This window comes from Gymnodraco acuticeps, unplaced genomic scaffold (genome assembly GCF_902827175.1).
Source record: "Gymnodraco acuticeps unplaced genomic scaffold, fGymAcu1.1, whole genome shotgun sequence".
NCBI lineage: Eukaryota > Metazoa > Chordata > Actinopteri > Perciformes > Bathydraconidae > Gymnodraco > Gymnodraco acuticeps.
In genome coordinates, this window is record NW_022992085.1 from 1475693 (window position 1) to 1492092 (window position 16400).

Here is a 16400-nt window from a genome sequence, read left to right on the forward strand (position 1 = left end):
AGCGCATTTGCGTACCGACGTACTTGTGAAGCTTTTCCAGAAGGCGGTTAGATCACCGGACGACAGAGTCGGTCTCCGTGTGCACAGACAGGGCTGCTGTTAACGTCGGTCTGTACAACGGAATTGTGCCAAAACTACGCCAACCGGCTGCGGAGGGAGACTCCCCCCCTTCACTGGAAAACTGCGCTAAAACAGCTGATCGTTCACACTCTGTGGTCACTCCACTAGCCGCCGCCGCCGCCCCCCCCTCTGTCGACTTTCCTGAAGTATTCCCCCGTTGATAGAAATCAACACGTAATGTTTTAAGACCCCACGGTTTGATGATTGATAGGTGTGTGGGTTGTCTTTCATTTCGACACGCAGATATTTTTTATAATAAACATAGATACTGTATGTTAAATGGATATATCCACCTTCTTTCATTTATCTTTCCATTCCCACAACAATATACATAAATAAATGGCATATTTTGGACATAGTTCGAATGGTGATTAATCATGATTAATTAATTTTTAAGCTGTGATTAATCTGATTAAAAATTGTAATCGTTTGACAGCCCTAGTTTTCACACATTCCTGCTGTGGCACGGTTATTCTGTGCCAGGAGACCTTGGAGACTGCCATGAGTTCTGTGAGAGTTGAGCAGCTTTAAACAACAACAAAAAAGCACTTCAAACATTTCCTGCCTTCCTCTGTGATCAGATACATGGTAAGAAAACAAAAACATAACAGGAAATGGATTATGAAAGTGAGGCTGTAACAAACATCACAATGAGTCTGACCAAAGAGATGATCTGATGATCTCCATTCAGTTCTGTCAAATCTTTATAGAAAACGTCTAGTGAAGTTTTCTCATCTCAGCTTCTTTTTTTATTTATGATCCAACATCGGACTGGCTGGTGCTGGCGTTACTTAACTTGCGTTGCTTCCCCGGGTCTCCCCCTCCTCCGTTGGGAGCGTTGGTCCCGGCTCCCAGCTGGTTCCCGGCTCCATCTCTGGGTAACTGGCTCAGCACCGTGTTGACCAGGTTGTCTCGGAAGCTCTTGCTGAGGAAGTTGTAGAGGATGGGGTTTGCCACGCAGTGAAAAAGAGACAGGCTTTGCACCACGCTGAACGAGAAGTACAGCACCCTGTCCGTGTTGCAGCTGAAGATGTCGGGGTCGATGTGGTGCGCGATCATCAGGAACACGACAAAGTGGTAGGGCAACCAGCACAGGACGAACACCAGGGAGTAAACGTGAACCAGCCACACGTCCCGCCGGCCCTGAACATCCGGCGCCGTCCGAACCGCACGAGCGATCAGCACGTTGCAGGTGATGATGACGGCGGCGGGGCCCAAGAACTGGAAGACCAGGCAGAGGAAACTCAAGGTGACAAACCACTCTGTGAAGTTGTGTTCAGGCACAAAGTAGCAGCCCGGCTCGTTCCACTCCAGAAGATCCACGTGGACGTTCTCCGGCAGCGCCAGGAACAAGGAGAGCACCCAAAGGCCTCCGCAGAGCACCCATCGGCGGCGGCCCAGCACGGGGAAGAAGGCAGGAAACGAGGGTCTGGTCAGGGACAGATAACGCTCTGCGGTCATGAGGGCCAGGAAGAAGGAGCTGCTGAAGAAGTTGACCGTGTAGACGAAGTAGGTCACCTTGCAGAGGAAGCGACCCCACAGCCAGACATTGTTCATGGTCACCTCCATCATGAAGAACGGCAGGGTCACGATCACCATGAGGTCCGACAGGCTCACGTTGAGGATGCAGAACAGGACCCCGTTGGCAGAGTGGCGTCGGCGCCAGTTGACCCAGATGACCAGCACGTTCTCCAGCAGGCCCACCATGAAGATGAAAAGGTAGATGAGGAAGTGGGCGATGCGCCGGTAGTCTCTGGCAGAATCCAGGTCAATGGTGCAGTGGTCGAACAATTCCAGCGTGGCGTTGTGCTCGTGAGCGCTCATGGTCTGGTGTGAAAAGCAGAGGGAAAACTGTTTCATATAACTGGAAATTGTTCAGTTTTATTCTTGGGTTAATCTGATTATGTTACACAACAGAAGCTCAGGAGGAGGGTGGGAGACGTGCTGGGTTGGAATATTACAAAAAGTAGTAGAGAGTCGGATATTAAAGCCTCAACATATGAGAAGAAGCAAAAAACGACAAATGGAAGTTATAAATGTCTCACTTTGAGGTGCTGTGAGTAAATATTTGTTTTAGTTTATAAGTTATACTTGATGACTCATTGCACATTTTGTCATTAAAAGGAGCAGTGGGTTGGATTTGGCGACATCTGGTGTTTTGGTTGCAGATTTCAGCCGAACTGAATAAAGGCTAATCCGTCCCTTTGAGAGACCGTTGTATCTTTCACCAACTTTACCTAGTATAAAGGCCATCCCAGACATAGCAATATTTTAAAAGCAATACATCTCAGGAGGCGACTGGTGTTACCGCAGCTTTACAAGCATGTCGGAGAACAACTTCAGGTAGCATTAAAGCGTATTGCTGGGTTGGAATATTACAAAAAGTAGTAGAGAGTCGGATATTAAAGCCTCAACATATGAGAAGAAGCAAAAACGTCAAATGGAAGTTATAAATGTCTCACTTTGAGGTGCTGTGAGTAAATATATGGTTTAATATTTTAAAAGCAATACATCTCAGGAGGCGGCTGCTGTTACCGCAGCTTTACAAGCATGTCGGAGAACAACTTCAGGTAACATTAAAGCGTGAAATACACTGTCTAGAGAGCATTTGATTTGTCCTTTCTAAACCAATGTAGGAACATGGTGGTGCAACATGTATTCAGACTCCATGATGAGGACCCTTTCCCCTATCTTTATATTATACACTAATATAAACATAGTTCTGTATATTTTATTACATTTCTGCGTATTGTTCCCCGAAATACTGCACGATGGCCCTTTAAAAAGTAGACTACTGCATATATTTAGCAACACTGTTGTACTCACAAAGGACTAAATATCAAGACATTTTTTATTACTGTAGTGTACATGCATTTTTTCTCTCTAAAAAAAAAACGCCTACATTACCCATAATGCCACTAACAGTCTGATGTCTAAATGGTAACCCTCGATTTGAAAAACTCTTGCAATATGTGTAGGCTTGAATAGCTAAAGTTTATGGCAAGGCGATTCAGCTTTTATTCATTTCTGGAGGATATCAGAAAATCTATAGTAAGAATGCATATTCTTGATATCAAAAATTAAATTCTTACTAGTAATAATGTGTATTCTTGATATCAGAAATGTGGTTTTATCTAGTTGTAATGTGTATTCTTGATATCAGAATTGCGGTTTTAACTAGTGAGATTTGCATCGTTTTTCTCATTCATTTCAATGGGAGTTGGAAATTAGTCCAAATTCCAATTTCTGATATCAGTAATTCATTTGTTGATATCAGAAATACAATTTGAACTAGTTAAAAATACTTTTTTGACATCAGGAATTAAATTGCTACTAGTTATAATTACATTTTTTATTTATAAATAGTTACAATTGAATTCCTGATATCAAAAAAAGGATTTTGAACTAGTTCAAATTGTATTTCTGATGTCAAAAATGTGCATTTCGACTAGTTCAAATTGAATTCTTGATATCAGAAATTTGTATTTTTACTAGTTCAAATGTAATTGTAACTAGTAACAAATGAATTACTGATATCAGAAATTGAAATGAATGAGAAAAATGATGCAAATCTCACTAGATATAACCGCATTTCTGATATCAAGAATACACATTAGAACTAGTTACAATTGAATTTCTGATATCAAGAATTTGCATTCGAACTATTTCAAATTATATTTTTGATATCAGAAATGAACATTATTACTAGTAAGAATTGCATTTTTGATATCAAGAATTCGCATTCTTACTAGTAAGAAGTGATTTTTTTATATCCCCCAGAAATGAATAAAAGCTAAATCGGCTTGCCATAAAAGTTAGACCTGGACCTAGGCTTTCCCTTTTATTTAGAAAATGTATGTTGGAAACAAGTTGTTACATCACAAAAAGAAATATAATTGGACTCTACTGTACCTTGTTGTGATGAGGCGCTTTGTGTAGATGAAGAGGGTTAGGGTGAGGGTCCCTCCTGAGGCCTCGCTGTGTTTCTGAGTGAAGCCTGAAGCCACCAGATGACTCCTTCCAGCTCTGATGTTAACAGATATCTGAGCAATCAAGCAGCAGGAGCTTCTACCCTCCCATTTCTCATTAACACACACACACACACACTAACACTCACACACACTTGACAGGACATCCTCAGTTGGTAATGGGGAGTGGTGTAGAAATCCAGGAACGCCTACACAGGTTTTATGCAATAAACATGTGTTTCAAAATGATTATTCAACACTCATGTGAGAATAGGACATAGAAACTTGGGTGTTGCCATTTTCTGCTGCTTCTCGTCACTATTGAATTTAATTCCTTTATTCAAATTTACAAGCATACTGTAAATTATGTTGTTCTTAATTGTATTGCTCATAAGTTAAAAAGAAATTGGTAACACTTTATTAAGGTACACAAATTAACCATCAACTGGTTGTTAATTAGCATACATATTAGCAGTATATTTGCGCTTTATTAGTCATTATAAAACACTTATTAATGCCTTATTCTGCATGGCCATATTCTACAAGAAATAAGCCATTAGTTGAGAGCAGTGTTGGGTGTAACGCGTTACAAAAGTAACGGAGTTACAGTAATATATTACTTTTTGCTGTAACAAAGTAATGTAACGCATTACTAATGAAATGTGGGTAATATATTACCCGTTACAATGCTCATTAACGCAGTTACAACACATTTCAACTCGAAATTAAATGGTGTTTTGTTTTTTAAGAATGTACTACTAACATAGCGAGACATAGGTTCGGGATCTTCGGGGCAGTTGAATGTTATGCACCCTCTATTCAAAAAAGAGAACGGAGCGAAAAATACAAACAACGTGACCTGCTCCGCTGCGCGTGCATAATTTCCAAAGTGCTTCCACAGCAGTGACACATCTGTGGATAATCATTTATACGAAAATAGTTAAAGCAACCATCACTAAACGCCAGCAACACTGCATCTACTGCAGACAGTAGCAACAGGTCAGATGGGGACATCACGTTACCCTCCATTGTGGACACTAGCTTACTCCCGCCCAGAGGTTGCGCTAGACTTTTTCGCTGCCCGTCATTTTGACGGACAGGATCGTAAAACTTCCGTCAAAATCCAGAATTACCCGTCGGCCTTTACACAACTCTGACGAGGGGGGGGAGGGGAAGCATGCTCGTGAACTGTCAACGGGGGGGAGGGACAGTTCACATGCGCCGTGTTATGCATGGCTGCTGCACCTCGTGGGAGCGTGCACAGCGTAAAGCCAAAACTCACAGACATTTCAATGATTTGTACGGCACAGTTAGGTTTGAAAACGGTATGATTTCCTTTTTGGAGGGCAAACACCGGAGCCTCGCTGCGGGGAAACTTTGGTGCTGTTCCGAATTTGTTCTAATCTGTCAAAATGACGGACTGCTTTCAGATTTGTCTGTCATTGTTAAAAAAAATCCGTCATAGACGGAAAATATTCGGTTAACGCGACCTCTGCTCCTGCCTGACTCGCCGCCCTCGCCCCCGGAGCAGCAGTCTTCGTCGCCCGAAACTACGCCGCCCCTCTGTGGCCTGCAGGTGCCAGGATACCACGGCAAAACAGAGCCTGCCCAGGTATATCTAAACAAGTACCCGCCAGTACAGTAGGGTAAGGCGGTCATTTTGCAGCTCGTGGTATAAAAATAGACAAGGGCTAGAATATTCATGTGAAAATAGTGCCATATTCTGCCATGCCTGTAGAAATGTTGGATCACAAATAATGCATACAATAGCACAGATGCCTTCACCACGAATGGCTACAAAAATATCTCATATCCCAAGCTTATCAACAAGCTGATGTTGCAGCTGAAATGTTCTCCAGGTCACAAAGTCAACCTCACATGATGATGTGATACCAGTTTTCAAGCACAGCAAATATTCTCTTCCCAGAGTATATGATGGGATCAAAGTGATGATTTAGTACATGGTTTTAATAATACTTTTGCTTTTCAATGTTTGCCATTTCAAACCATGAGCTGGTTCAAATAATATTTGCCTTGATTTACATTATGTTCTTATTTGTTTTATCAGTACAGTTTTTAAGCTTTTGTGCATTTCTTTGCCGTAGTCCACTTTGGACTATATGAGATATTTCAGGATTGCACTTTTAATTTACTTGAAATGTTCTGTGATGCCCCTGTGGGTGCATCAGTAGATAGGGTGTGGCTGTTCTGTCTGTGCTGCATTGGCTCCAGTGATTGCACCGATTGCAGTAACTCAGGGCACCTGGGTCTGGTGCTCTGCAGCTATCTTAAAGCCTCTCTGCTCCTGTCTGCTCTCTCGCTCTGTTTTCCTGCTGGCACCCGGCTCTGATGAGTATAACCAATGTGTTGAATTGACCAGTGTTGTGCAAATAAACACCTTTACCTACCCGTTGACATGTTGTGTCTCCTTTTTGTTGTGGCCTTTTGAGCCAGGTCGCAACAAATGGGGGCTCGTCCAACGGGTTATTTATTTAAAAAGTTTGTGTAGTGCTCATTGAGCAGCTGATTCATTGTTGTGGTCCAGCTGTGTGCTGGCTCTGCGCTGCTATTTGGGGGACACATCATGTCTTTTGGGTTTCAGGATGCTTTAGTGTGTGACATGGCATCAGGTTTTGTGTGCCAATCAGAAGGTAAGATATTGCTGTTTGTTACGCTTTTGTAAAAGAGATTTTCCCCGCTAGGCTTAAGTGGCGTTTCCCCTTGGGTTCCGTCTGTTTGTTTTTTTCATAGTGTTGTGGCGACGTGGTTGGTGTCAGCTGTTTTCGGACAGCTGTCTCGGGGGCACATCCGCGTGATTTCTTGGTGTTACCTGCGTGCAGGTCGCTCCATAAATCCGCCGGGTTCCAGTGCGTAATTACCCGCCGCAAGCCACATGAAGACTAGGTGAGATTAGGAAGATTTTGGTAAGGCAGTTAGGGGGGAATTCTCTGTTGGGTTTTGTCTTTTCGCCCAGGCGTGTTGACAGTTGAGTACTTTGCTTTCTGATTGGGTATAGGCAATATATTATGGCTTCTTTGTCAGCGTTTGTGGATGCGCCCTCAGTATCTTTCTTGGATGGTTGCCAGAAGGCGCAGTTGATCGAAATAGCAGAGCATTATGAAATTGCTGTTGTAGGGAGCAAGCGGAAACATGACATTAAAGCTGTCATCGTGTCATCTTTGTTTGAGCGGGGAGTGTTACAGAAGAGTGAGTCTGGTGTGGCAGGGGTCGGGCCAGTAGTGGTTCAGACAGCTGGTTTGACATTCGAACAGCAAAAGGAGCTTTTGGCCATGCGGTTTAATCAGGAGAGATTGCAGTTGGAGATGAAGTTGGAGCAGGAGAGATTGCAGTTGGAGTTGAAGTTGGAGCAGGAGAAGTTGCAGTTGGAGATGAGGGGTCAGCAGCAGGAGGTAGAGAAGCGTTTAGAGGTGGAGAAGGTGCTGGAGGTGGAAAAGATTAAATGTGAGGTGGAACATGCTAGATTACGGCTGATGGGAGAGGGCAAGTTTTCTCCAGGGGAGGATGGTGGTGCTAGGTTAGCATCAGGCAGTGGCGATATAATTTCTTACTTGCGATTAGTGCCAAAGTTCAATGAGCGTGACCCGGACATTTTTTTCACTCTATTTGAACACATAGCAGAGGCAAGAAACTGGTCAGATTCGGACAGAGTGCTGTTACTTCAGTGTGTACTCACTGGGCGAGCACAGGAAGCCTATTCAGCTATTTGTGGCGAAAATACTTTGGACTATGATAGAGTAAAATCAGCGGTGTTGAAATCTTACGAACTGGTTCCTGAAGCGTATCGTCAAAGGTTCAGAAGTGGGGTCAAGGGAGATAAGCAGACACATGTGGAGTTAATCCGTGATTTAACTTCTCATTTTCAGCGGTGGTGCGCGGCAGCAAAGGTTGCAAGTTTTGACGGTCTTTGTGAGCTCATTGTCTTGGAACAATTTAAAAACATTCTCCCTCAGCGTGTGGCCACATATGTGAATGAACAGAAACCTCCCATCGCGTTTAGAGCTGCTGAATTAGCGGACGATTTTGTGTTGACACATAAGGGCAGTTTTGCGGAGAAATATTCTAGGGGTGATTGGAAACGTGGAGAAGACAATGGAGATGCCCGTGCAAAGTTTTCACCAGGCTCCTCCCGTAGATTTGCAGGTACAGGGCGACCCGAGGGGGCCAAAGTGGACCAATGTCACTATTGCAAAGGTGGGGGTCATTGGAAGGAGCAGTGCCCATTGCTGGAAACGAAGGGGAAGCCTCGTGTGTCACCACATGCTCCAGCCATGTGTTGTTCTGCCGTGTTGGTTAAACCGTTGGGTGTAGGATCGGGCATGGTGCCTGATAAGAAGCTGGTTTGTGCCGACTTGGATGTGGGTTCTGTTTTTGGGCCGTTCATAACGGAAGCCGTTGTGTCAATAGTTGGTAGTGACAAGTATGTTCCGATTAAGGTGTTGCGTGACACAGCAGCTAGATACTCATTTATTGTTGAGTCAGTGTTGCCTTTTTCGTCAGAGACAGAGACTGGGGATTTTGTGCTGATGAGGGGAATGGAGATGGGCTTGATTCCTGTGCGACGTCATACAGTAGTGCTGGATTGTGAGCTGGTACGGGGAGTTGTGTCTATCGGCGTGCGTCCCGCATTGCCACTTGATGGGGTACAGATGATTTTGGGCAACGATCTTGCTGGTTGTGTGGTGTGGGCAGGTGTGCCACCGCCTGTGGTGGTTTCCAGACCGTTGGCATCTGTAGAGCCAGATAAGAGTGGTTTGCAATTTCCAAGTGTGTCTCCTTTTTATACTATTACGCGTGTGCAGAGCCGTAGGATATCTACTGACCTACCTGTTTCGGAGTCTGGAAAAAGTGGCCCAACACGGTCCTTTGACTTTCAGATCGAGACAAAGGTGAAGGAGAAGAAAGAGAGGAAACGCCGCAAAGCGAAGAAGAGGAGGCCGAAGAAGAGGAGGCCGAAGGAGGTCAGCGCGCCCAAGAGGCCGATGAGCGCCTACATGCTGTGGCTCAACGCCAGCCAACCCAAGGAGGAGTGGGACATAAAGGCAGTGGAATCGAAGAAGCAGTACGAAATCGCAAGGCAAGAGCTCGAAGACAGAGGCGGAGGAGGAGCGTCCTCCAGTCCTAAGATGGAAAGTAAAAAGCTGGAGTTAAGAAGAAGGATGTTGGGTTGTCGTGGACCCCTTTGGGGCCCCGTCTTAAGGGGGGGGCTGTGATGCCCCTGTGGGTGCATCAGTAGATAGGGTGTGGCTGTTCTGTCTGTGCTGCATTGGCTCCAGTGATTGCACCGATTGCAGTAACTCGGGGCACCTGGGTCTGGTGCTCTGCAGCTATCTTAAAGCCTCTCTGCTCCTGTCTGCTCTCTCGCTCTGTTTTCCTGCAGGCACCCGGCTCTGATGAGTATAACCAATGTGTTGAATTGACCAGTGTTGTGCAAATAAACACCTTTACCTACCCGTTGACATGTTGTGTCTCCTTTTTGTTGTGGCCTTTTGAGCCAGGTCGCAACATGTTCTCACTTGCTTGGTTTCAAAACATAACAAATGCCATAATCTGTTCATTGGGGACCATAACATCAACCCTATTTTTCATTGCTGTTGCCGGCCACTATTGCTCATGTAAACCTACTACTGCTACACCCCCTTTAATCTCAAATGCACCCCAAGTTCTGGATATACTAAACAAACTAGAGAGCCCATTCCGTGTTCCTGTTATTGTTTACGCTCTGCCTTATTCTGGTGATTTATCTGACGTCCAGTGCTCCGTCTTTTAACCTCTTTTCCTTTCTCTTTCTTGATCCTCCTTAGCAACCTTCATTATAGTCCTTGACAGTGGTCTGTACTGCTGTATTATCAACGTGTCACATGTTAAGAATTTACAATCAGAATCGAGTATTCAACTAAGCCATGTAATACAAGTTGTTAGTAGCCTTAAGGGCCTAAACAGTTGTTATGCTGTATACCACATTGCCCTTCACTGGATGTATAATGAGCTGCACTAAACTACATTTTAGCATTTAAAACACCTAGCCATTCTTTTGTGGATTATTTTGGTGAAAGTAACTAAAAGTAGTGTAACTCATTACATTTCAGAGACAGTAATATTGTAATGTAACTTATTACTTTCAAAAGACAGTAATAAGTCATATGTAATATATTACATTTTGGAAGTAACTTGCCCAACACTGGTTGAGAGTGTTTCCTCAATAACGTTAAGCCCCGAGCCTGTTTTCCAGAACAAATGACCATAACTAAATTTCTTAAAGGGGAACATTAATAATCTTTTTTCTCAAAGTAATGATAAACCTGTGAGTTGGATGTAAAGTCAGAATCAATATAGATGTTTTTTATTTTAAAGAAAATTCAGATTGAACATAGTACAAAATTGTAAATGATAGTGTCCGTCCAAAAATTATTTTTTACTTACAGTGAAAACTAACCTTGGATGATGGGTTAGTAGACTAAAAGCTTTAGGAATCCAAAGTACAACATATAATAAGCACCCTGTATCAAGATTGATGCAAAACAAGTGACATTTGACCTTTTTAGAGAGGTTTAGCAAAAACAACTCCACCTCTGGGGTCGTTTGGGTGGAAATGGCCAATACAATTGAAGGGGAATTTCCACATACACACCAACGTTACCAAAAAGAAGTGGGGGTTATGCGGATGCAGTTTGCCTAAAGTGAAACCTATCTCACGCTCTGAAATCTGAAAACTTAAAAGTAGGTTTATTGCTGATGGATTATCAGAAATCATTTCAAAGTGACACAGACACATTGGATTAACCTATGGATTAACCTTCAGCAGCGTTTTTATCGTTTTAATGCCATTGAAGACATCTTTTGATCAGACAACGACAAAGGTAAGTGTGATGAAAACTTCTGTCTTTCAATGTTCAGTTCAATGAAGGAGACTGGATCGTCGTTAGCCAAAGCACTGAGTTTATTCTAAGTACAAACAATTATTAACAAACAAACAAGCGGCCGGGGAGCCCGCATAGTTCCACCCTGTTGGGGCGAAACCAAGACAGCTCTGACACAAAGATGCGGCACCCTGCAAGATGCACAGAAAGGGCAGGACCCTAGAAAAGCGCGGGCTTTTCCTTAATGCATGCCAGACGTCACAGAACAAAGGACTGTTTGTCTCATAAAGCATAGACGAGAAGAAATACCCTCCCCCACAGGAAGGCGGGGGAGGCCTCTCCGAGCTTACTGCAAGGAAAGAACCCCTATCATCAAAAGTCAAAGACAACAGTGATTGGACCAAAATATTCCATGACAGTTCCTTCCTCTTTATCAACCTATGATAACAAATTAACATTAGTCTAAGAATATTTCAGTCAATACTTAAATCAATAAGCATCTTCAGAATTGGGTGGACTCGCATGCATCAATTATCAAAAGTAAACAAGATTGAAAACACTTCAATCACCATGATTGAATACAGTCAATCATAATAAAAATCATCTTTCTTCAGTGTTTGGCATCTTTTTGTCAAAAGCACATTAATGAACACATGGAATACAAAAATATAATAGCAGAATATATGTTTAAAAAATAAGACCTTTTATCATTTATCACTCAGTTAATCTCATTCATCAAACACAAATTCAAATTCAATTTACATCTCAAAGATTTACTTCAAGGCAATTACTTATTAAAACACAATTAGAATTTAGGATTATAAGAAATCCAATTGAGGTATAAAATCAGAATCATGAGAGATCCAGCTAAAATTCCCAGTTAAGGTATACATTCACAGTGATGAATCGATCAATCTGTAATCTGTAAAGTTACAGTGTCCTCAATCTTTAACATTACTTTACGTTTACTTCATTACGCTTTATTCAAGAGTAAGGCACGATAACATAATTACATTACTTCAACTATCAATCATTATGTCATTTCAAAATCTGAAGGGAAAACTAAACAATTCTCAAAATGTTCAACAATCTGAAAAGGAAGAATCAGACATTTTATTGTATAACAACCTGAAAAGGAAAAAATCAAAACATCTGTTCTTTATTCAGAGTATCAACTGTAATCAATTTCAATCGCTGAATTGGGAGCCTTGTAATCTGGTTTCCTCGTTGTACATTTGACCTGGTAATGATTAAGGATAGTAACATTGTCTGTTATAATATTAGAAATATCTTATTGTTCAATACCTTATAAATCTGAAAATATCAATTAATTTATTTGTTTAGTGTGAAAGTGTAATCTGATCTGACAAAATATATTTATCACCACTATTTAACACATATATGTTCATTGGGAATACAAAAACAATCTGGTCATTCAATTCAAATGTTATCTTTGTACCAGAGCTAGAAGAACATGTCCTCCTGACTCGTTCTCCTCCTCTCTTTACGACACAGAATGTCTGGTGTGTAAAGGCATCCTGATACTGTAGATTAGCACTGAGGTGCTGATTGGCTCAAACTCTTCTTCATCAGAGTGCCATAATTCACCTCCCCAATTGCTCTGCTTTTGTGGCTCAATTCAGTGAGCACTTTATGATCTCCCAGTGAAACAGAGGCTCATCTGCCTGTATTCCTTCTGCTATCTGCTTGAGAGCAGTGCACCTGCCTATTCCAAGTGGCACATCCAGATGCCCCCCTCCGTGATGGGAGACATCTGCTCCTCCAAGAAACAAGGAACCTTGTATGAAACCATCGCTCGTCCTGTAGAGTTGTCTGCCTGAGCCCACCGAGCAGAAAGATGAAGAAGCATCCCATCTCATCAGAAAGTTAAAGATTAGAATCCTCTCATCTCGAACGACCTCGTGCCTCCTTGCCCGTGGATGGGGTGCTCTCTGCAGCCGCAGAGTGTGATTCTCTCTCTCTGACCCTTGGCATTCAGAGCTGTCCTCGTTATTGGGTTAACACTTGATAGGGATGTTTTCCTGAGTGAAGACAACTCAAAGTAATGCGATTAGCACATTGTCATTCAATTACAAAAATAGGATAGGCCCCTCAGAATTATTTGGCAGCCTTCCTGACACATGTACATGCATAAATGTAAGGTTTGTGTTAGTCATTTAACATGCAAGAATCATATACTCATCAGTCCAAAGCAGAGAACTGTTATTTTAAGTTAAATGTGAGCTAGTCCCTGTGGATATAACCCTTTCTCAATGATTCTAAATGTTATATTAATTCACCATTTACCGTTTGATAAAAGATTAGTTTATCAGAAATACATTTCCTCTTCCATAAAACATAGGTTTGAGAAATGAATGTTCCAATATGAAATCAATTACTCAATATAATTGACTCTTCCCTCCCTTTTCTTACATATGTCACATATGAATAATAACTTAGGAGTCTATTTAAACATGGTATTGTCTATATAAGCTATTAATCGAGAAGACTCAGAATCAGTATGCAACTCGCAAATATCTCTTCTCTCCTTCCTATCCCTCTCATCCTCATCTCTCTTACTTCTGTTAGATATGAAATAAAACATACGAGTCCATGTGAGCATGGTATAGGTCAAAATCCATTCGAGAAGACTCAGTATCACCTGTGCGCAGCTAACAAAATTGTGAGAAACATATATCATGCAGGAAATGCACACCGTTGTTGAAAACACAAAGCATAGCTGATTTGGGAGGAAAAGCTTCAACCCCCTTAACATCTGAGTTATCACTGAAAGCATGAATGATAGTGGGCGTCTGAGGGTGTCATTACTGAGAAATGTCAAACACATTCAAAACCTTACATTTGAAAACAGGTTTGCAGTCCTCCACTTAAGGTGACGTTATCATTGGAAACAATAAAAACAAACTATTTTGATGTAGAATCTATAAATTGAATCGTTAGAGCAGAACAGAATGGTCGTATTGTAGCCTGAGTACCGTGCAGCCTTTAGTTTTACCAGGTGGAAACATTGTCCATATAATGTGAATACATGTAGAACTAAGAGGCCCCTGACATTAGGCCTATTTTAAAATAGTAGGGGCTTTTAACAGCTTGCCAACTTACAGGCATCCTCTGCATAGCAGTATGAATAGCCTTAAAAAAAACAACCCACTCTGGGGTAACGAGAGTCATATTTCTGAACCAAATGCCCTAAGTTAAGCCGTTAGTCCCATCTGACTGACTCAAGGGTTGGTGCTGGTGTGACCGGGAGGCTTCCAGGTGTTCAAAGCAGATGTCAAGCTTTCAGTTCATGGCTTGGTGGGGGGAGTGGCCCACGTGAGACAGTATTGTTCAGTTTGAAGAGCGTCATTGTCTCTGGGAGCAGGGAATGGTGTCCATTCTCGGACCAGACCATTAATGTCATTTCATGTAGAGCAGCCATAGCATCTCTGTGACTGCACTCAGCCGGACTGTAGCAGGGCAGAACTGGGTGACTCTTAGTGAAGCTGTCCAAAGCCATTAGACAAAATGGAACCATGTGCTAGCTAAAGGGACACAGGGTCATCAATGTCTCTGTTTACCATTTGCCTAATCATAAACAAATTAGTGGGAAAATGTGGAACACTAATCCATCATGTGGAATGTTGAGGTAATTTAAATAAGTACTTATGGGTCGAAATCAAATTAACATTAACTTTGGAACTAAAGTCAGTTAAAATTGGACATGCACGGATCAGGATCTAATCAATACACCATTTTCCCAGCTCTGTGATGAAACTGATAACAAGCAGGGATGCAAACGTGTCCCCTGTCGGTGAAATTCGCCGTTTTGAATCCAAAATAGGTCGTCTTTATGATTCATGTAGATCTGCAATAAAAATATTATTGGGGTATGGGCAGGGTTGCTAACTTTGGGTACCTGGCTGGAGTGAGATTTTGATATCATGGGTTTAATTACACACATGCGCACGAAATGACTGCTATCGTGTCAGTAGCGGGACCTTAGCATATATTTAGGATATATAATATATATACAAATACACAATATTGGACACAGACTATAAAGGGCACACAGTTTAATTCACTAATGAAAGTCAAACACATGTTTGTTTCCACTGTTTTATTGTGTGCCTGTCGCGATAAGCAATTAATTGACCTATCGGCTCTCAAGTATTTGTGTTGGGTAATCTATGGTAGGGCTAACCCATACAGTGGTGGGGCTCAAATCAGTATTTGAAATGTAATTACATACACGCTATATCGCCCCCTTGACAGTGAAACGCCACGCGTGAGGTTTAGATTATTTCCCTGTCTCAATCCAAATTGAACTGTATGAAATAAAAAGGCACATTTGTCTTGTAGTAAATAAAAAGGGCGACCTGGAGCCAATCCTGCTATTTCCCCACAAGTGAAAAAGTTGACATGCTGAAAACCCAACCCCCGCAGGGGGTCTGGGGGGATTCTCCCCCAGGAGATTTTTGAAATACTAATCATAAAATACACATTCTCTCTTGAGATGAAAAATAAATCCATCTATTACTACACGACATATTTAAATGAAGCTGAACCTGCTGCTCCTCACAGAGGGAAGAGGCTGTGTCAATTACTTTACATTGTGGATACGGGTGGATCGCCCCCCTTGTTCTGTGTGTCAAAATGGAAGACAGCCCACACACCTGTCAATCATCAAACCGTGGGGTCTTATTTCATTATGTGATGATTTCTATCAACACGTAATGTTGTATCGATGTATATATGTACTACCGCAAAAGTAGTCTCCGTCGGGACTTCCTGCAACAACACCACGCCGTTATAATACAGTGCTGAGAATGAACGCACTCTTGAACGCCGTTATACAGCGCTGAGAATGAACGCGTTCTCAATTACGTTCATCTAGCGGAAATACAGTACGTTCGGTTCACGTTCGCCCAAAATATGAACGCGTTCAGGTACATTACTGCCTACGGATGTGTTCGTTAATATTAGCTGTGTGGTCCGGAGTGACTGTGGCACAGACTGGACCGCTGGTGAACAGCTGTTAGAACGGGGTGTTCAGAGCAGAGCTCCCTGTCGGAGCGGCAGAGCTTGAAGCGAACTGAAAATGTTTCTGGCTAACGTTAGCTTAGGTACTCAAATCTTGTTCTTGAGTAAAAGTAGAAGTACCAGAGTGTAGGAATACTCTGTTAGAGTAAAAGCATTCAAAATGTTCCTCAAGTAAAAGTAGAAAAGTATTATCATCAAAATATAGTGAAAGTAGAGACAGTAAAAGTAGTCGTTGTGCAGATTGGTCCATTTCAGAATAATATATATGATATGTTTTATAATGATTGATCATGAAAGTGTTCTCAAAGCTGGTAAAGGTGCAGCTAGTTTGAATGACTTTGTATACTGCAGGGTAGCTTGTGGATTTACTCCAGGTGGAACTAAAGTCTGA

General features: G+C 42.2%; 1 protein-coding gene across 1 annotated transcript; it reads right to left on the reverse strand.

The window, feature by feature from the left end:
- Nucleotides 1-873: 873 nt before the first annotated feature.
- LOC117537327 (G-protein coupled receptor 182-like) lies at nt 874-4129 on the reverse strand. The gene is made up of 2 exons (XM_034202513.1): nt 4033-4129; nt 874-1947 (listed from the first exon to the last, which is right to left on the reverse strand). Exon 2 carries the CDS (start codon nt 1942-1944, stop codon nt 874-876), a length of 1071 nt encoding a protein of 356 aa, XP_034058404.1. The 5' UTR covers nt 1945-1947; nt 4033-4129.
- Between the last annotated feature and the right edge of the window lie 12271 nt (nt 4130-16400).